This window comes from Rhipicephalus microplus, chromosome X (assembly GCF_043290135.1).
Source record: "Rhipicephalus microplus isolate Deutch F79 chromosome X, USDA_Rmic, whole genome shotgun sequence".
In the NCBI taxonomy this organism is placed as follows: Eukaryota; Metazoa; Arthropoda; class Arachnida; order Ixodida; family Ixodidae; genus Rhipicephalus; species Rhipicephalus microplus.
In genome coordinates this window covers 76,581,697-76,602,946 of record NC_134710.1, presented here as the reverse complement: position 1 = coordinate 76,602,946, position 21,250 = coordinate 76,581,697, and the positions used below count along the sequence as shown (strand labels likewise).

The following is a 21,250-nucleotide window of genomic DNA, read 5'->3' as shown; positions in this document are numbered from 1 at the left end:
AAAGTTCTACTATATCACTCGGGGGATTTAAAAAAAAAAAAAAACACTTGAGGAAAACCTCGAAAACTCGAGGAATTTGAATATGGTCAACTCTATAGACACCCTGATGTGAATTCTGCTCCTGACCATTGTCGGAGAAATTATATATCATAGCTGCATATTTAGCACATATTTGGCAGTGTCTGCTTTTATGTGACTTGCAATTCATGCTGTGAAATTTGTTGTTCCAGGTGTACCGTCGTCTATCAGAGGTCCTTGGTCTCTCAGATGACTCCATGGTGCTGAGTGTGTTTGTTCGTAAAATTATAACCAACTTGAAGTATTGGAGCTACAGTGATGCTATTGTGAGCAAGACACTTCAGCTGTTGAGTGACCTGAGTGTTGGCTACTCATCAGTGAGGAAATTGGTGAAACTGGAGGAAGTTCAGTTCATGCTCTCCAATCATACCGTAAGTTTAATTGTCTGCCCCTTCCCGCTTTTTAATTTTATCTGGATAATGATGATGATGATCAGTAGTAGTTTTCAAATGTTATTTTCTGCCCCCCATCATAAAGGCAGGGGTCAACGCCTTGCAGTACGGAAGGGTGAGGAGTAAAGATGGAGGTTAGAGAGAAAAAGGAAGGTAGGAATGCAGCATTCTGCATATACGTGTTTGCTTTAGCATTAGTTTTATTTTGAAGGCTTTGCTGTTGCTTCCTTATCTCTGCACTGCATTGTGCTACATTTTGTTACTATAGACATAAGAAAATTGTTTTAAAAGGGTGACACTGTACCTGTAAACTTTAAATATTCTGTATCAATTTAAATAAAACTCGATGAGTTTATGTATACAGTAATACCTCATTAACTCGAAGTCGTAAAATTCAGGGAGAATTTCGAGATGAACAGACTTTTGAGATGAGCAAAGCTGCGCTAATTGCCGCTAAAAATAAGGGCTTTTCAGAAAAATTGGTACTACTTACTGGCTCTTCAGCTTTCGTGCAGGTTTAAAAGAGAAAAAAATGACATACAAAAGACTTCAACCGGCTGAGTTTTGCCCTACTGCCATTTTATTTATTAGAGAAAAACGGCTTAATGCTCATCTGCTTTGCGGTCGTACTCGTGCCTAGGGACGTGTTCTCGAGCTGCTTGACGCATCGCACAAGTCGATTTTCCCCGCCCCTGCACTCGACCTTATTTCGAAGCCATACCATTAGCCCCGCTGCGTAGGTCTAGTGGCTAAGGTAAGGTACTCGGCTGCTGACCCGCAGGTCGCGGGTTCGATTCCCGGCTGCGGTGGCTGCATTTCCGATGGAGGTGGAAATGTTGTAGGCTCGTGTGCTCAGATTTGGGCGCACGTTAAAGAACCTCAGGTGGTCGAAATTTCCGGAGCCCTCCACTACGGCGTCTCTCATAATCATTTGGTGGTTTTGGGACGTTAAACCCCACAAATCAATCGAAGCCATACCATCAACACTGCTTCAATGTCTCCGAACTTTGACCCTCAAACGTGCTTCCGCTGGCTAGAGAAGCTCCGCTGAAGTCCATCCAGCACCTTCTTGTTTTTCATCACAGTTGAAAGCGTAGATAAAGGGATGCTGAATTCTGGCGCGATGCTCGATTTCTTTCGGCCTCCTTTCTCCACTTCCTTTATTAGGGCAACCTTTTTTTTGTAGTGTTGGCGATTTGCACTGGTTTGACGCCATGCTTGCCGTACTCACGCTAAGTTGCCGCTCCTCGCAGTCGTCAAAAAATCTGTACCACTCAGTTTGTGCAGATGAATGGAAATCACACTTCACGGAAAATCACGGGCATTGCTCAAAGCAAACGAAGCAAACTACGCCAAGCGATGGGCAGAGGGCCTTCTTGCTCAGCACATGTGTCACATGATGTGCCACAGGGTTGCTTGACAAAGTTTATATGTCGCTGGGCTGAAACTTCGCGCACTTTGTGTTTGCAGAAAGCATGGACGTAGTGGCAGGCATTGCTAAATAATAAAGAAACAAAAACGGACTGCAGGCGTGGCAGCATCACGCGAATCTTGTGAAATGGTCCCACAGCGGAATTTTTGTTCCACTCCCAGTCAAGATTTCGAGTTATCCGCAATCTGATCCAAAAATACCTCAAGATAAAGGGAAAATATACATGGGACGTACAGTAAAACCTCGTCAATTCGCACTTGGTTACTTCAAAATCGCTTTTAGTTCGAGGTCAGCACCATTGCAGTTAATTGGAAAACTTTGGGCGCAGTGTACCAATTTCTGATCCTGATTTTGCCGCAAAACCGCGATAACGACAGCCCTTAAAATGCACTAGGCAATGTACTGTAGCGATACTACTGAGTGGCAGCTGAAACACCCAAGCCTTGGTACTTTTAGCACGAGAAATAAAATTGTAAAAAAAAAGTGAGAAAGCCGTCTCGTGACCAGCTAAAATGTGCGCCTGCGAAAAACAAAACATGCTTCACTGCAATACAGTGGTGATGCGCGGGCAGCATGTCGCATGCTTTTTGCAACGCCAGTGCATCAAGATTTACCCATTCTTTCTGGGAATATAAAGAAATTAATAAAGGATAGTCTGGCGGAATTCGTGATGTGTGCGAACCTACGAGTGCCGGTTGCTCAAGCAATTTGCACACTTGCACTGCTGGCGGAATTCTCGCCTGCTACGCCTACCTCAGAAACTTGGTTCGAACACTTCATTGATCATCTTTTCCAGCCAAAAGATCGCGAATTTCGTCACAGTGCCTATTATGAAATTCTTTATTTCACTAGGAAGAATGGGCGAATAGTCTCATCAGCACATGCTGATGCAGCGAGAAGCAGGTGACACACTGCCCGTCTTTCACTACTGTGTTGCAGAGTAGATGTATTATTTTTCGCAAACGCGCATTTCGGTTGATTACGGAAACGTTTATTTTATTTTTATTCTTTTTTTGTGATTGCAAGAGCGAGGCATTCCCCCTTGTTTGCAGCAAAACTGTGACCTTGTATTGCTGTAAAATATAATCCTTGGTGTTGTGAACTAGTCAGCAAAGCTAACGACTAGCACTGATTATACTTTGAATATTTTTAAGTTCTTTGCATCCCATTTTTTGTATGTTTTATTAATTAGAAAGCCCACTTATTTTGAAGATTTCTCACGGTCCCAGTGACTTCGAATCAACGATGTTTTGCTGTATAGGAAAATTTCCGGTGCCACGGAAAATTCGATTTAGCCGATTTTTCGAGGTATGTGAATTCGAGTTAACGAGGTAATATTGTATTTTTCTGCTTGTTTCAAATATGCAATAATTTTTCTAGCACAAAATGTAGTTTTTAAATTCCAGATGCCATTTTCGGAGCCACAGTTAGCCTAAATTGAGAGAGTTGCAAAGTAAATAAGCACGTCAGAATGACCTGGAATGAGCACAGGAAAACAACAATGGCTATTTTAAGCCCTTTTGAACAAAAGTTGTACAGTATATTGAATACTTGTCTGAAATACCAGCTTGATGTAGACTTCGCAAATGTTAAACATACCATAGCATTTGTTCAAAAATGTTTAGAACATCCATTTTCGTTTTTTCACATTCAGCACTCATCCCAAGTTGTTTTGAAGTGCGTATTAAACACAAGGCATTCCTTAGAGAACCCAATGGAATTTGAGTGTTTATATCGATGTATCTGTCTAGCAAGTCGCCTGCATCTGGTTGCTGTCGTGATGGCCTCCTTAACATGGTGTAGACGAAAATTGACGTGGGAGGTTTAGAGGGTTTGATAAATATCACTGTCTGGCCAAGAAATGAGTAATGTGAAAATTCCGTCGTGTATGTCGTCAAACCCCTTCCTTCAAATACATGCGGCTTGTACAGCGGAGCTTTGTTGATATATTTTCGAATAAACATGGGAAACGAACATATGTTCTGAATCTAGTAAAAATTGAAGCTGGGCAAGCCCTTATTGAGGTACAAGGACAAAATTATTCATTTCTCAAACAAACATAGAGGGACTTTTCAATTTTCAACATCTGGCATCTCCCAGACAGCCAGAGGTCAGCCAGTTGGTTCTGATCCTGACAGAAAACAGTGTCGAGGTCACGCGTGTCGAAACCCCTAGACTAACCTGCATATTGAAAACTCAAACTTTGTCACAACAAGCGTAAATGTAAAGGAATGCTACCGCTGTGACAGCAAATGAAACTTTGTGTCATGTGAGTGTCGGTTCTTTCGGCACTGCCACTTGAAAATATAGAGCTACTTTCAAAACTGGAGTACAGTTAAAATATAATGAATTCCTCGATATAACGTTTTCTAGTCCCCGCCTTTACTCCATAGAAGCGCATCTATTTGCGACCTCTATGTAACAAAGTAACACGGGGGAAAAAAATCTTGATATAATGCATTTTCCCCACGGACAATCTACTAATTTCGCTCCGCATCGTGGCATTTTGGTACGAGTGTGCATCTTCCGCGGCTGCCCCGCCCCTGACGAAGCGCGAATCGGCGGAGGCATGCACGGCGTACCAGGCGAGAGCGAGCCCTCATTATTGTGCGCAGGTAAGCACGAGGCGGGCAGGCGGGCCTGCACCCCACGAGCCGGCATTGCTGCCGTTCTCGCCGCCACGAATGCATCAACAAGTATGCCCCCCACACCCCACCACGATTTCCAAACCATTAAAAAAAGAAAGAAAACTATTTTTGCGCGTTGGCAGTGCCATGCTTTTCGTTAGTGTCACATATGTGGGGCTGCGTTGCATGTGGAGGGTGTTTTACCGAATAGTTTTCCGCTGCATCCGTGTCTGTGTCCGTGCCGTTCGCTCTTCGTTTTGAATGCCGTGCACGCGTGCGGAGTTTCACTGCGCTCGCATGATGTGGTCCCCGACGTTGTTCAACTTTGCTTTTTTTTTTTTATTGGAATAGCAATTATATGGACAGTCTTGGCTAGTTTCGTGCCGTCGCCGCCGCCGTCGGGATTCAATATATATATAGCTTCACGTGTCTATACATATGAAGACTAAAAAAAAAAAAGCTGCCCCCGCTCAGCGCCCAGCTCGTCACGATGCGCCGACGCGCTAGTGTCTCCCACGCATACTTTGCCCTGCGAATGGGGGGTGGGGGTGAGATGCTTGTGTGCGTGCGTTTACCCTTCTGTGGGGAGAATCGCACGCCTTCGCCTTTTACCGGAACGATTGAATTTATTTGGTGGGAGCACAAAAATCACTTCGCTCGCTGGGTAGGTGCCATTTTCGAAAAGAGTGCGTGTTTCAAACAGAGTGAAGTAACAGCTGCTGGGGCACTTGTTAGTTTTCACTCATATCTGCACCTGTGATGACGTTTAGTGCCTCGTTTTTGTTTAAGCAGTGCGTTAAGTGTCGAGTGGTAAACGTTGTTAGTTCGCTGTACCGTATTTACTCGATTCTACCGTGCCCTCGATTGTAACGCACACCCGATTTCCACCGCAAAAAAAAAATTAAGACATCGATTGCAACGCGCACCCATTTTTCTCGCTGGCCCGCAAAATCACACCACTCGAAAAAACTACTCCTTTCGGGAGCGTCTTCCATCTAAATATGAGGTACGGGTGAAGCTTGTGCCCATCTGACGTGTAACAGAGCATTGCCGTCGTTGTAGTTTTACCGTGGACCGATGTCAGCACGCGAACTTGCTTCGCCCCCTTCTTCTCGACGATTGTGGTGCCAGGCATGTCGAAGTAAAGAGGCGTCTGATCGGCATTCCCGATTTGCCCAAGCAGGTGACCGTTGTTGCGCCGCAAGTTTAGGACGAACCTCTGAAAACTGTGAAGCTTTTCATCGTGCTCCTCTGCAAAACTTTTCGCATATGCATGTTCCCCTTCGGAGGGAAAAGCCTTTCCTCTTCATAAAGTTAGTTAGCCAGCACCTGCTCGCTTTAAACTGGCTCGCATTAGACCTTTTTCTAGGACTAATTGCATAGCCCGCACTTGGAGCAGTTTTGTCGTCACGGGCCGCTGTGCCGCTCGCTGCTCAAGACATACTCGCCGAGCAGCTCTTTAATTTGCGGAAACCGACCCTGCTGTGGTCCACTGAAGCCTTTGCGTGAAGCTTTGCTGTCGACAATCTTCTGGTTTTGTTTTTGCCAGTCCCACACGCACGTTTCGGGAGCTCGGAACGACCGTGATGCGGCCTGATTTCCGTCCGTTTCTGCACACGCGATGACTTTTCTTTTAAAAGCGGCATCGTGGTGCACTCGAGTTTTTGGAGTCGGCCCTTGCACGCCGTCGATGCTAATGCACTACTAGATGACGAACTCCTCAGCACATGCACGAAGTGCCGCACATGGGAAATACATAGGCAGAAATGGCCGACGCGCCATGCCGACGCACGTAGGGGGCGGCCATTTTGGATTTGCCGATGGCAATAGATTGACCGTAATTTTTTTGTTCGTACTCGATTCTAGCGCATGCGATTTATGAACTCGCTTAACCGGAAAAAAGGTGCGCGTTAGATTCGAGTAATTACGGTAGTCCTGTGTAAGTTGTTTTCGTGTGTCATTGGTGCGTGAGCAGCGCGCTGCATGTTTCAATCTGCTTGCTGTTCTCAGTGTTACATTCCAAGCTCTTGTTATCCCATTCAATGTTTCGACCTTGCACTGAAACTGTGACTTTATTTCTTAATTTCGGACAGCCGTGTCCTCACCATGGAGGGAATGTCAGATTAGGGAATGTCAGATTAGGCGCTGTTGAAAACTCTCAGAGACCACGGTGACGACGGATCTTTGGAGGTTGACTCTTCACGCGCTTCTGTCTTGCACCGCGCCGCGAGTTCGCAGGCTGGTAGCTTTGGCAATTAGCCGATTAGTTCTGGCAACACAACGGTGTGTTGAATGCAATGCAATGAACGGGATAGCAAAAAATTGCAATGTTACAAGAAGTAAGGCTGGCAGCCAACTCTTGTAGATCCGATGTCGCGAAACTCCTAGAAATGCTGGTGTGAGCAAATACGGCCGCTCCAGGGAGAAGTGCTTTTTTCGCACAGTTCCTTTGCGTTGAAACCGCACTGATACTCGTTGAGATAGCAAGCACACCAGCGATCGCCACCCCCCTTAAAATCCAAGTTTATTATTGCTACTCGATCTCCCCTCTCCGCGTTGTTTCATGCTTGTTCAAGATGGGTGGTTTACTTTCTCTTTGAGCATTCGACGGCAGTTTTAACATGCGGGAGATGTTATCTTGTGCACTTGCCAGGTGATAGGGATGGGCTGACTCATTTGATCTCTGCTTCAGCAGCGCTCATGTACTTTTATCTGCTCATGAAAGTTATGACGGGCGGGGTCATGTTATCAATTTGGACTTCTTACGAAACATGGCGGCGACGGCAAAAACTCGCCGACAGTGTCTATATAATTGCTATTGTAATAATAACATAATTTTTTTTATTGTGAAATAAGTGTTTTGGGTTAGCTCTGGCTTTAGTCCCTCTTTTGTTTAATTTGCTTGTTTATTTTCCAAAGTTTCGTACTGAACCTGCTTATAACGAAATCCTCTTCATAATGAATTTTTCCGGGAATTCATCAATTTTTTTATATCCAAGTTTAACTGTATAGGTCGGAATGGAATGTAGGTCGTTACCCCCTCCCCCATCTGTGCAACTAATGCGAACTACTGAAAATCAAAAGCAAAGAAAGAGTAAATATAATGGCAAAACAGCAGAAGGTGCCTTTAGTGACAAAAACACAACTACACAGTGAAAATTCCATATATTTTTATGTGTTTACATATACACTTCACATGGCACAAATCCAAAAAGATGGGTTAAAAATGTCATAACAGTCTTTGGATGCACTTTGGAATGACTGATAGCAATTGCAGCTCAAGCATGGCTCCTAATTAAACTCTGATACCTTCGTTTCCAGCTCTAGACACCTTGCTTTCTGGCACAAAAACAAAGTGTTTTTCTGATCGCTACGTATTGTGATATGGTCCTTCAGTGTTGGCCAGCAGCGAAGGACCAACCTGGTGTATTCGATCTGCCTCTACTGATCATAGCTGTACATGCTGCTGTTATCAGAGCTGCTGGCATCGCAGGAACCAACAACGAAACAGTATCCAGTAGCATTTGAGCAGCGAGAACACCCCTGCAAAAATAAACTTACAGTTATTATTTCTGACCCCTGGCTTCCGCTCACGTTCACGTGTAGAAGCGTTCCAACGCATATTTGATGCACTTGCAGACCAGATTTTTTTGTGCCTTAACGAATTCGATTGCGTTTTCTTGAACGCTATGGCGAACTTTCATCGGCCACCGGTTGAGAACCAGCAAAAAAAAACAGTTCGGAGCCTAAATAGATTCACAGATGAAGCAAAATATTCTTTATGGCCACTAGTTACACATTGCATCACCTTTCTGTGCCACAAACAATGCGTTTTGCCATGAAGTTCCATCACCAGCTAGCCCTGTTTATAGTGTCTTTGGCAGTAGTGGTTGCTAATTGCATCATTTTCTCATAAACTGTGATGCTGCTTGCATCATCCGTTTTATATTTCCATAATGATCAGTGCTGCTGTGGCATGGAAAATATAGGATCTTCAGGAATGTGTGTTGAAGAAGACTTACTGTGCAGTAACATCACCTCTCTATAACATAAGCAGCTCATTCAATGTTAACTGTGTATCATGATTCATGATGTCTGCATTGTTTGTTGTGGTTGTTAGAAAACGTTTCATCTGTGCATTTTATGAAGGGTTCACATTCTTTCAGAGCGAGCACTTCCCCTTTCTTGGCCACAACAGTGACAACAGGAGTCCATGTCCTACAACTTCAAGTGCAGCAGGAACTGCTGGTGCGTGCCTACTATGATAATTTTCTTTGGGGGACCAAGTCGGTTTTTATTTTTGAAGGTTTGCCAATTGAGACATACGTGAGCTAACTGCTTGTGTGTCAAAGACGTTGCCATATTTCTGTAGCAGAGTAATGATGTTTATTTATTGTGTGAAAACTGATGATTAATAAAACTTCAACTTGGATAAAATTTCAGTCGTGCTGTAAACTCTCACTAAACGGAACTTGAATGGACCGGGAAAATGTGTTCCATATAACAGGAGTTCCGTTTACTGAGAGGTGAACATGGGTGCAAAATACAAGTCCAAAACTAAGCATTGTAGAGACAATGGTTCCAGTCAAGCAGTGGTTTCGTTTAACAGATTTCCGTTTACTGAGAGTCTACTCTACTGTGCCATGAAAAAACTTGGGCCCGGCCAGGGTATTTAGTGTTGCAGCTTTCTTAGCCCTTTGTTGATCAGTGGGACATGTATGTCCTGTCTACAACCACAAGTGAAAGCTGCCTCAAGTGCTCAGAGGGGCATATGTAGGCCCACAAAGACAGGCACAGTTAAACTTGCCTATTACGAATCTCCACATAATGAATGCCTCGATATAAAAAAAGTTTTTCTATTCCCTGTGATTGCTCCTTAGAAGCACATATATTTGTGACTTCTATATAACAAATTAACAGCAAGAGACAACCTTGATATAATGAATTTTTCCCACGAACAATGTAGGAATTTTGTCCAGGATTTTGTCATTTTGGTACACACATGCATCTTCCACGGGTGCCTCGCCACCACCGAAACATAAAGCGGCGGGCCTGCGACCCACAAGCCGGTGTTGCCGCCATGGGCGCATGCGCGGATCTGCCCCCCCCCCCCCCCCTTAAAAAAAAAAAGAAAGCAGCCACCACCTATTTTTACGTTGGCAGTGCCACATTTTCAGTTAGCGTCATATATGTGGGGCCACGCTGCATACCGAGGGCGCTTTACAGAATAGTTTTTCATGGTATCCGTGTCGTTCGCCCTTCGTTTTTGATGCCGTGCACGCGTGCATGATTTCACTGCACACGCATGTTGTGGTCTTTTTTTTTTTGTTTTTAAATGCGAACAATCGTGTCGTTACTGCTGAGGGTATGTCAGATTAGGTGCTGTTGAAAACTCTCGGAGACAACTGGGACAGATCTTCGGAGGTCGACTTGTTAAATTCCTCCATCTTGTGCCAGGCCGTGAGTTCGCAACATCGTAGCCTTCGCAATTAGCTGTGGCAACCACACGACGGCGTGTTGAATGCGATGCAGTGAACCCGATAGCAAAAAAAATTGTTATGTTACACGAAGTAAGTTTGGCAGCCAACTCTTTTGGATCCGACATTGCCGAACTTTTACCACAAACGCTGGTGTGAGCAAATATCGCTGCTCCATGGAGAAGTGCTCTTTTCACTCAGTCTTTTCATGTTGAAAAGGCAGGGGTATACTTGCTGAGATAGCACGCGCGCCAGCGATTGCAACCGCCCATAAAATCAAAGTTCATTGTTGCCACTTGAGCACCACCCTCTCGCGTTTTTTCATGCTCGCTTAAGACTGGTTGTTCCCTCTCTGTTTGAACATTCGATCACAGTTCTAACGTGCCGGGGAATGTTATTTTGTGCTCCTTCCAGGTGATAGAGATAAGCCGACTCATTTGATCTCAGCTTCAGCAGCACTCGCTTGCTTTTACCCACTCGTGAAAGTTACGGTGCGTGGGGACATGTTATCAATTTAGACTGGTGTTACGGAACATCGTGGCGATGACAAAAACCCACCGAGTGTGTCCATATAAATGCTATCACAGTAATAACGCAGTTTTTTATGGCTAAGTAAGTGTTTTAGGTTAGCTCTGCCTTCTGTCCCACCTTTGTGTAACTTGTACGTTATTTCCCAAATTTTCGCACGTACCTGCATATAACAAAATCCTCTTTATTATGAATTTTGCCGGGAATTTATCAATTCGTTATATTCAGGTTTAACTGTAGTGCCTTTACATAACACGTACAGATACTGTGTGTTATAGTTTTTATTTGAATTGGGAAGTTGCACTAGTAGCTCAAATTAGCTTTTTGCCTTATTTTTTCACTGTTATTCTTCATATGCCTGTGTTGGGGCAGCTTATTCGACGCGAATGAGATGTTAAGCAAGTGAAAATGTTCTGCTTGCACACCTGTAATGCAGTTAAGTCAGCTATGAACAGGTCTGACATAAAAATGAGCCTTTTTTTTGGATACCTGCTAATATGGTGAATGTAATGGTCACATATTCTGCAGTGCCAAGCTGTGCCAAGCTGTATGTATTTGAATCACTTTTGTCTAATAAAATTGTTAAAGGGCCACTCACCAGGCCCCATGCCGAATTTTAGTTAGACAGTGAGAGTTGTTGGGTGTTTGATGAGGAACGTTTTGCCACAAAAATTTCTCAAATCGGTTCATTACGAGCGGAGAAAACAGGTTTTTTTGAAGCGGCACGAAACGAGGGTGAGAGGAGAAGAGTTCGAAACCCTTGCTGCTCCTCCGCGTAGCCTTCGCAAGCCAAACCTCTTTCCCACCCTCCCCGGCATCTGACCAAGAGGTGACGTTCGCATGACGTGCCCGAACAAGCTCAGCCCCCGTGCACGCGAGCGGCGTTGCTTTGTTGACCAGCGTTATTTTGTAGTTTTCTGCCTGTAGCCTTCTGAGTAGCTCTACCATCTTGTACGAGCTCAAAACCATAGCTGTATCTGTTAAGCTGTGGCTTTTGTATGGTCAAGCACTTTCTAGAACAACCTTTTGTTATATTGAGTTGATGCAGATGAAACCAAAGAGATAATATCAGTTTTAGCTTGGTACTCGCAAAATTAAGGTGCAGAAATCGTGTTCACGTTCTGCAGGTGGAGGCCGAGAAAGAGGCATGGACATGCGCTGCCGTTCCACATTCTACACCTCCTTGGGCCGACTACTTATGGTTGAGCTGGGTGAAGATGAGGAACGCTTCATTCAATTCATGCGGCCCCTCACTGCTGCATTTGAAGCTGTTGGTGCTGCACTGGCCAGTGCAGATTCTGCTCTGTTCAATGCCGACGAGGCCAAGGTAAAGGCTCAGAGCCATGGTAACTCAAGATTTTTAAGTAAATTGCTTGAGTATATTATTTTATGATGCCTTGCTCTTTGACTTATACAGTCTCATTTTCGTGAAATAATGAATTGGCTTTTTGATAGAACAGCAGAAGTTTCTTTTCGTGCTGGCAATCGAATAGCCGATTGTTTTTCAGTTTTTCTAAAGTTTTCTTTTCACAGTTTTCTTTCCAGGTGGGTTTTCATTGAAATCTTGATTATTCGATGGACAGTGGGGCATATCACTCCCAGTACTCAAAACAACTTCAGTGCACATTGGTATTTAAGTACACTTCAACCTCAATATAATATCTCTGTAAAATAGTCACCTTTTCTTTATTAATGTAATAGACATCCATTTAATAATTAGACTCTAGTTAGTTTCAATTCTTGGTTATCTTGATCAAAAGCTCCATGTGCGTCGACAGGCAGACACAAAAGACCCATAACGTAAGTGCTTTATTGTTGTAGCGTCTTCCCTTTTATAAGTCCTGCCAGCCTCATGGTTGCTAGACTAGCTACATGATCCCAATACACCTCCATTTCTGTGAAAGAGCACAGAAAGAATAATATGAATTTAAGGAATTTTTTTAAAGGCTTTTCTGTAGGCGAAATGAGAGGGCCCTTTCCTAGGCCTTGCACTACGGCTGACACCAGTCTCTTCGCTGATGGGTGGCTGTTCATCTTCGATAGCTGAGCCCTAATAGTCCTGTTGCAGCGGGAAGTTCTGAAGGAGTCCCTGACGTCTGACCGGCTTTTGGTGCAGCTGATAAGGACCACGGGGCGGCTGGCTTTGGGCCTAGTGATATCTCCAGTGTGGCCATTGTCCTGCCGTTGTCCACTTCGTGGCTCGTCGGCGTATAAAGCGTGCCCTATGTTCTCTGTCTGCACTGCTGCGGAATCTTTCCAGTCGTCATATGTAGTATGATGTTTGCTAAAATCATCTTGGGTCATTAGCAGGGGTTCGTGATTTCAACAAAGGTGGCCTCGATCTTCCCTGTGGACTTTATAGGATCGAAGTGCGAGCGGTTTTCGACCCATATTTTTATAGTCCTACTATTATTTTTCTGCAAATTCTTTTTCAATCACCTTCGTTCAGTGGTGGTAGTGGGTGATTTGATCGGGTTGCTTGTGTGTGTTTAACCTCAAAAGTCTGGCATTCCACGAAATCGGGCAGTCGTCCCGTCAGCTTTCTGGCCATAAGCAGCTCACATGGGGCTCTCCCATCTTCCACTTGTGCAATCCCGCAGTTTAGAAGACAAATTCATAAATCTTCTTTGGCAAACAATGGCAAACAACGCAACTAATGCAGCAGAAGCAAGTAGTGTATTTACTCGCGTAATGAATGCACTTGCATAATAAACTCACCAAAACTTCATTCATCAAAATCTGGATTTTTTTTCCTCCGCGTGATAAACGCATCCCCTACATTCGTCCACTGCAGTCTCACTAACCAACACCTGGCGCCTCCTTGTTCGTTGGATCTCTTCTGTTTTTTTATTATTACGGGCCCCCGCGGCTCGCTCCCTCCCCCCCTTTGCGCGCTGCCACGCGCCGCCATGCGCCGTATTCTATCTGCGTGCCGCACGTCCCGTCTTTTTTTATTATCCATGTGCCACAGCGGCATTCACGAACGGTGCAAGTGTAGAGACATCGCAGCTGATAAGCACACAGCGAGCAAAAGTCACGAAACTTCTCTCACCAACCGCCGGCCCCTTCATGCAAATATGAAATGTTAATACCCATCCACATGCCCGTGATTTTCAAGCAACGACGACAGGGTTTGCTGTCGCCATGGCTGTCTGCAAAGGCCATTTGTCGCCATCGTGTAGCAGGTTTCTGGTTAACCAGAAAAAAATCGCTTGTCACCCAGAAAAGATCATGATGATTTCTGCAATGTGGTAGCACCCCTGATTCTGGCTTCGGTTGCAATTTGCTCTTCATGCTTGTTATCCGCATGTACTTCATGGAATTCAAGATATAGGCTATCTTTTCTGCAGTAACTTCTCATGTGAACAGCGAAACGGCAGCTGTACTTTCTCGTTAATCTTGTTATTGACAGTTTTTTTTCATGCTTCGGGGGTAGCCTGGTGCAATGTCAACGGCGTCGTAGCGCTCATCGTGGGAAGACAAGTACGTCATAGCGCACGCTTCTGACCGCCCCTCGAGATCGCATCAGATACCACTGTTGAGGTTAAACAATTGCGAGAAAAGGAAGCCCCGAAATGCTTTTATGAAGTGTGCGGGCTGCATAGGGACAGCTTGCAGAAGATAGCACCTTCAACAACTGAAGATAAGGGAAGTGCAATGAAGCATCTGTTTCCAAACGGTGTACACGTATGTCAATTGCGAAAGGTTAAGTGACGTAACTTTTTTTTTGCGTTTCCGCATTTTTTGGTCCTCCCGAAAAAGTTTTTATAAAATTTGCCCCCCATAATAAACGCACCCCCAACTTTGGTTCGATTTTTAAGAAAAAAAATCGCGAGTAAATACAGTAATTCATTACTTGCACTCTTTTCTCTGCTAGACCGTTTTCAAAGTTCAAAGTTTATTCAATATCGACAATATTAGTTTACAAAAAAGTGTGTACAAGACTTGTAATACTCAAGGAGCCCCAAAGGTAAGAAATGTGTGTGTGTGTGTGGGGGGGGGGTTCTCATACAAGATGTGAACGAAAAGCGAAGGTATACATCATTCAGTGGTTACAATATCTTCGGTGAGAAAAAAAAAATCAACAGTGTGAAAATAAATACAAAAGCAAAAATATTTATATGGTGAACAAACATAAAGGAAAAGGTAACACTGAAAAAAGAAACAATCAAAATTTACCATACATAATAGAAAAGCAATATAACATGTACCAAACAAAAATAATTTACTAGGATGAAGACAGTTGTTGCAAAAAGTATTTCTTTACTTGGTTTTTGAATGCATGTTCCGTTGTTGATGATTTAATGATGTAAAGAAGGGAATTTCATAGCTTGATTTTCATAAACGTGGTGGTGAACTTGCCGTAGCTCGTGCGAATCTAAGGCAGACGACAGTTATCCAGTTCGGAAAACCTAGTAACGTTATTTACGAGGTTATCCACGATAATGCCATCAATATGTACAATACCATGAAAAAGCTTATACATAACAATGGATAACTTCAGCTGAAATAGTTGATGAAGAGGATCGATATTTAAATTTTGATAAAGTGGCATTGCATTGGTTAACCGTTTAACCCGCAGATCAACAATATTTTAGACCCAAGAAAAAAACCACTCCTGTTCAAAATGCACGCATAATGTGAGCATGTTTTGCTAAATTTAGCGGCAAAAGGACATGTGCTCTTGATTCTAGTTTGTAAATAAGACAACAGAGAGCGCCAATGCATGCTTTTTTGACAAGAATGTAGCACGTGCGGTTCACTGACTTTCTCCGCGGCGACGGATTTCTGCCTCACGTTCCAAGAGCTCCAACAAGGTAAGCAAATAGTGATTTTTTAAATACTTGGAAGGAGGTATGAGGAACCTATGGTGTGAATGTCATGGCATTGTTTAGTTGAGACGCTGAGGGAGCAGCCGTTACCGCGGTCCACAATATTGTTGAGCTGCCAGGCAAGGGTTGTGGAACACTACGCGCATTGTAGAATAGCATGCCTTCTGCACGCTTCGGGTCACGCACTTTTAGCGTTGTAATTGTTAGATTCTGTGACATGTTCATCGCAAATAAACCAGACAAGCTATTGCGTATGCAGTCGGAACCATGAATATACCGAGTAGTTTTTCCCCATGAAAACTTTGTGCCAGGAATATCGTGTGTTTCAAAGTGGAACGACGCAAGTGTATTTTCGTAGAACTCACTGATCTTATTCTTTGCAGGAATGGATGAAGACATCTTTTATGGAAAGTGGGGCATGGACAATGTGCTAGAGTGAGTGACGGACGGACTGATGGAAAAGCACAGACAGGCAGACAAAGGGACACACAGACATACACAGAGATGGATGGACGGATGGAAGCAAGAACGAGTGGATGAACGGAAGCACGGACAGGCAAATGGCTGGGTGGACAGCAGCAAGAACGATTGGCTGAATGGAAGAATGGAAGAACGAAAGCATGGAAGTACGGACGCACATACAGACGGATGAACGAAAGCACGGATGCATGGACAGACGAACGCACAGACAGGCAAAAGCACGAACAGAGGGAAGCATGGACAGGCGCAAGCACGGATGCACGTTTCGCCCCACTCATCATCATTCACTCTGTGGATATGCTGTGATTTTTTTTTTAAACCCCGCCTATTTACCGTTAACTGGCAGATTAACAAAATCATTGACCTCCACTAACTTATTTAGTTTTTCAAGAAGCATCATGAAACTTGTTTTGGTGGTTCTCTGGTGGTTCTAAAGAAGAAATAAATAAGCAAAAAATTGTTTCTACTGTTTTTTTCTTATCTTGCCAGTTAATGGGTTAAGAAATGACTGAATGTTATCAGACAAAGTGCTTGATTTTGTATTCATTGAGGTTGGTTGAGATGGGTGAAATATGTGTTGCCCCAGGCTGATATGCAATAAGAGATGGCTGTGAATATGTGTGTGATAAAGGGAGTGAATAATATGTGGCTGAAGATATGTATGAGTTTTGAATATGGCACGTATTCCGTTGGTTATCTTGCAAGTGTTGTCATTTGAACAAAAGAACCTCGGACTTGAAATTATAGTGTGAAGTTGCACATTCTGGTGAAGGAGCAAAATTCCTGTGAAACAAAAGTCTGGTCCAACATATGTGGATACTTCGAGTGGAATTCTACAGCACATTAAGAGTAGTCCATTAGTTCAAGCTAATTAATTTCATGGTGGGTTGTCGTTTGTAAAAGGAGCTACAGTTCGAGATAAATGACGTACGCGTCATACACAACCAGGCATGTTTTCCCAGCATTTGGAAAGAGGTCAGCTCCTACTCGGGCCTAAGGTAAAGAAACTAAGATTAGGAAGGGGCTACTTACAGTCTCGGGTCACAGCGCATCTGGTTCCGCACATCCGCCATATATTTACAAGTATACAAGTATGATTGCAGATGTCTAGAAGCTTTACTGGAAATCATTCAGACCTGCTCATGTTGCTGCGTTTTTCCGTGTTTTCTGGTTATATGAATTTTGAGTGATACGAATATCTTTCCTTATCCTCAAGATTTGTATCACTGAGGTTTCACTATATGTTAGTTACACACTTTACGTAGAATGTTTTTAGTCCCATTTACACTCAAGCCACATTCACATATTTGCTTTCATTCTGTGCTGCACACTACCAATGGCCTGGTGCTCTTTGGCCATGCTTGGTTTTTGGGCCAATAAATTTTACGATAAGGTTTTAGGCTTTTAAGGAAACATTAGTTTTTGTGTACTGTTGTATTGTTTGCCATTCCAAACATCTTTAGGTTGCTCAAATTGATGTGTTACAGCAAGGGTCGGGGCAACCTTTTCAGGCGGAGGGCCTCTTTGTTGAATGAAGCTGACGCAGCGGGGGCAGCATGGCGAATTGGGAGGTGGGGCATTGTTGGTGGCAAAAGAAAAGTCGGGGTATTTGCAGTGCTGCAGCACTCTTATTGTCACAAGGTTGCTATTTACAAACATTGTTTACCAGGGAAAACCCCATTCGTGGTCAAAATTGTCACTTCTACCTTCAAATAGGTACAGTCAAACCTCGTTATAACGAAGTTGAAGGGAATTCGTAACTACTTCATAATAACCATTAGTTTGTTATAGTCAGTATCCATTTCTACCGACAATTAGCCAGCAAGAGAATGTACACACCAATGAATATCACAGCATCTCGCCGTGCAGAGAAAAACAGCCGTCAAAAGGAAAAAAATTAGCAAAATAACAAAGAACAATGCACTTTATTTTCGCCGAATTCAGCACACCAGTTGGCAAATCACTACGATGAAAAATAGTCCTTAATAGACTTTTGCAGGCCCTTCCTCACGCGGATGACTGCTTTTTCAGCTGCATAAGTTATTTCGAGTCCATTCTCGCCGTCACCGTAACCACAAAAGAAGCAGCACAGCAGGTCTATCGCATGCAGTGCTTGTGCGAGCTTCGGTATGTCGGGTTCACCAATATTAGGCTCCGGGGTGTCGACACATTCGTCCCTGTCGTCATGCACACCCGTCGCCGCGGGCACAATTTCCGCATCTGACAACTTTTTGGTTGTCACCGCTTCAGCATCGGCACCAACGTACATGCAGAAAGTGTCGCAGTCAGGCACAACCCCGCCGTCAAGGAGTGTGTTTCACGACGTCTGGGCCTGGTGGCCCGCTTGACTGAACGGCTCTCTACATTGATGACCTCTGCTTGATTGTTATATTTTTGCGCTTACCTTTGCTGCTGCAATTGTCCATCTCCTGTTAAGTGGCAGAAACTGATACAGGCAGTGTTGCTCTTCTACAGTAAATGACAAGGAAGAAAGCCACAATCTCCACTGTGGAGCTGAAGGGAAGAAGGAGGTCAAATGTGTGGGCGGGTCAACGAGTTATACAGGAGAAAGGAGGCTGGGTGATGCGCATGCTCACACGGTTTGCTGTGCTGGCGAGTCCATTAGTTCCTGGGCAAAGGGGAGGCAGGAAGACTCGCTCTCACACGTGTGTTGGCAGGGGGCTCCCGGGGAGGGCAAGGCACGAGTTTTAAATTACCACAGCCGTGATGAGACGTAAACTGTCACGTGCTATAAGATATTGAATTGACGTATACTGAAATGATCAGTAAACGCTTATTGCGGACGAAGAATGGTTCGTTATATTCATTGTGAGGAAATTTTCGTTTTGTTAAAATGAGGTTTTAAATACATGCGCATCTATGGGAATTTCAAAGAAAATTAAAATTGCTTCATTATATCCATTAGTTTGTTATGTCCCAAATTGTTATTACGAGGTTTTACTGTACCAGCAATATAGAGAAAGGGTGGATTCTGATGTTGGGCCAGGGGTATAATACTGGCTCGCGGGCCACGTGCAGCCTGCAGACGGTAGGTTGCTGACCCCTACAACTACAGTATACAAATTACTTCTGTGTTTTTTTATAGGCAGGCGTGAGGCCATGTTAAATTTGGACAGTGAAGCCGTGCAATTGCTTTCTTCACATAAATTTCATAGGCTTCATTGCACCCGTACGAGATGTTTGTGAACTTTGATTTTACTTTTGATCATGTACCAAAAGTGACCAGGAACGATACCATTATGTTTTGAACAAAGATCTATTCTGATGTGTCCACTGAAAGGTCTTACAACTTGGTGTTTTTGTTTGTATGTATGTGTATGCATCTGTGGGAGCTAACCAACCAAATATTTCTGGCTGATTTCTTTCAGAAAATGTTGATTGGTCTTGCCCGTGACCTGCGCGGCCTGGTGTTCGCCTTCAATACGAAAACTAGCTATATGATGCTGTTTGAATGGATGTATCCTTTTTTGTCATGCACATGTGTACACAGTTCTTATGCACTGTTTAGCAGTTTTGCACACTGAATTGTTTTCAAGGTATTAGTCCTGATAGCTCATGGATTTGAAGCTGAGATGGGATTGTGTATTGTGGTGCTTTCCTATACCTCGTTCTGAATGTATGCATGATGGTGACCTTTTGCGTAGCTCCATTTCTAGCAATTCCTGTTTAACTGACGGCAACGTGATTACATATTGTTAACGAACAAGAGACACTTTTTCATGTAAACTTGTTCTATCAAGTCTAGTTGCATGCATGAGTACATTTTATTGTTACTATGAGGAAACAGCGCGCAAGCAGGACTAAATCAAAAGAATTAGCAACACAAAAAAGTGCTTTGCTCCTGCGACTTAGCGCTGTTTACTCGCAGTATCATGTACCGGTTGGCCCTTCAAGACCTAATCATCTGCACACTTTGAGATTGCCGTGGTTCGCCTTCCTGTGATCATCCGCGGGTGGCCTCACCTGTGAACTTTAAACCATTAAAATTTTTGTCACTGTGGCAGAATTTTCGCAAGTGTGCTGTGAGTTAGTTATCTGGGCCTTTTTCCACCACAACTTCTTACGCTCAATTAACTGCTAGCAGTATGGTTAGCCTAGCATAATAGTGCGTACCAGTTTAATCTTGTGGATCTTTTCCCACAAGTCATAGCTAAGGTGTCACACTGTGGTTCCCAATGTAGGACACTCAATGTAGGACACTCAACTAGCCTTGCTGTAATGACCTTTGTGCGCTACAGAGTATAGGAACATAGTGCCCTTCTTTTTGACCGGCAGTCACTGGTTAAGCCTTGGACAAAGTCATCTTCACAGCATCAAGTAGCTGTCTTACTACTGGTATATGTTTTATTTCATCGAACATTTAAGATGCCAAGGCCCTTCTAATGCATGTAAGATGTTCCTGGTAGTGTTCTTGTGTGAAGCTTGTTTGCAGTATAGCAGCTAAATTTCCTAATTGATTTACTGCTGTAGTTTGCCTCATGACTGATGCAATGATATGATGTGATGTAGATAGTTTCCTATAGCATATACGGTCAAATTATGGTACCATTAGCTAACATTTTTTGTTACTCGCCCAAGTCTATATTCTGCCTAAGGCACAACTTTTGTGTGCCCTGTTTCGTGGCACAGTATAACATAGGAGGTGATGGCTTGTTTTCTACTTAGCACCATATACTTGACAATGTGCACAGTTATCCGGCATACTTCCCAATTCTGCACCGGGCATTGGAGCTGTGGTACCATGACCCAAGTGTGAGCACACCAGTGCTTAAACTCGTAGCAGAACTTGTACAGAACCGATCGCAGCGCCTTCACTTCGACGTCTCTTCACCCAATGGCATCTTGTTATTTCGTGAAACGTCTCGAACAATGGTTTTATATGGTAAGTTTCATAGATTCGCACTTTTTTATTCTATATGATAATGAATAATTTATATAATTTAAATAATAATTTGCATTACAGGCACATGCATCTTAACACTGGGTCAAGTTCCAAAGGACCAAATCTACAAGTTGAAGTATCCTTTGTGTGCATTTTTAAAGAACTTAAATTGTGAAGCTTACTTGGACTCTTTTCTTGCTTAATAAGCATTTGCATTTTTTGAACAAGTAGTAGCAGCACCTCATAGTAGCTACTTTTATGTGAATCTGTTTTAATACAAGAATTGGCTATTTGCCTAATGTAATTTCTTACAAGTAGTGTTGCATGGTTTTGCTTAATAGGAGTGTTTGAAATGGCCACACTACTAAGCTCAATAAATGTTAGGTGCAGTTAGAACTTAATAGGCTCATACTTAGAAACATAAAGCATGACTTCAACTTATGTTGTGCTAATTCATATGTCTGTTGTTTTGTGCAGTGACCATTTGCAATAGATAGACGT

At 43.4% G+C, this 21,250-nt stretch overlaps 1 protein-coding gene across 7 annotated transcripts in view; it reads left to right on the top strand.

Moving 5' to 3' along the window:
- The window catches only part of Ranbp16 (Ran-binding protein 16), a 180,261-nt gene that overhangs the window by 88,684 nt on the left and 70,327 nt on the right, over positions 1–21,250 (top strand). For all 7 annotated transcript variants that reach the window (XM_075877168.1, XM_075877164.1, XM_037427078.2 and 4 more), the window contains 6 exons: positions 231–449; positions 8,696–8,777; positions 11,662–11,861; positions 19,236–19,324; positions 20,559–20,749; positions 20,831–20,885. In XM_075877168.1, coding sequence (XP_075733283.1) covers positions 231–449; positions 8,696–8,777; positions 11,662–11,861; positions 19,236–19,324; positions 20,559–20,749; positions 20,831–20,885 — 836 coding nt within the window. The remainder of the gene's footprint in view (positions 1–230; positions 450–8,695; positions 8,778–11,661; positions 11,862–19,235; positions 19,325–20,558; positions 20,750–20,830; positions 20,886–21,250) is intronic.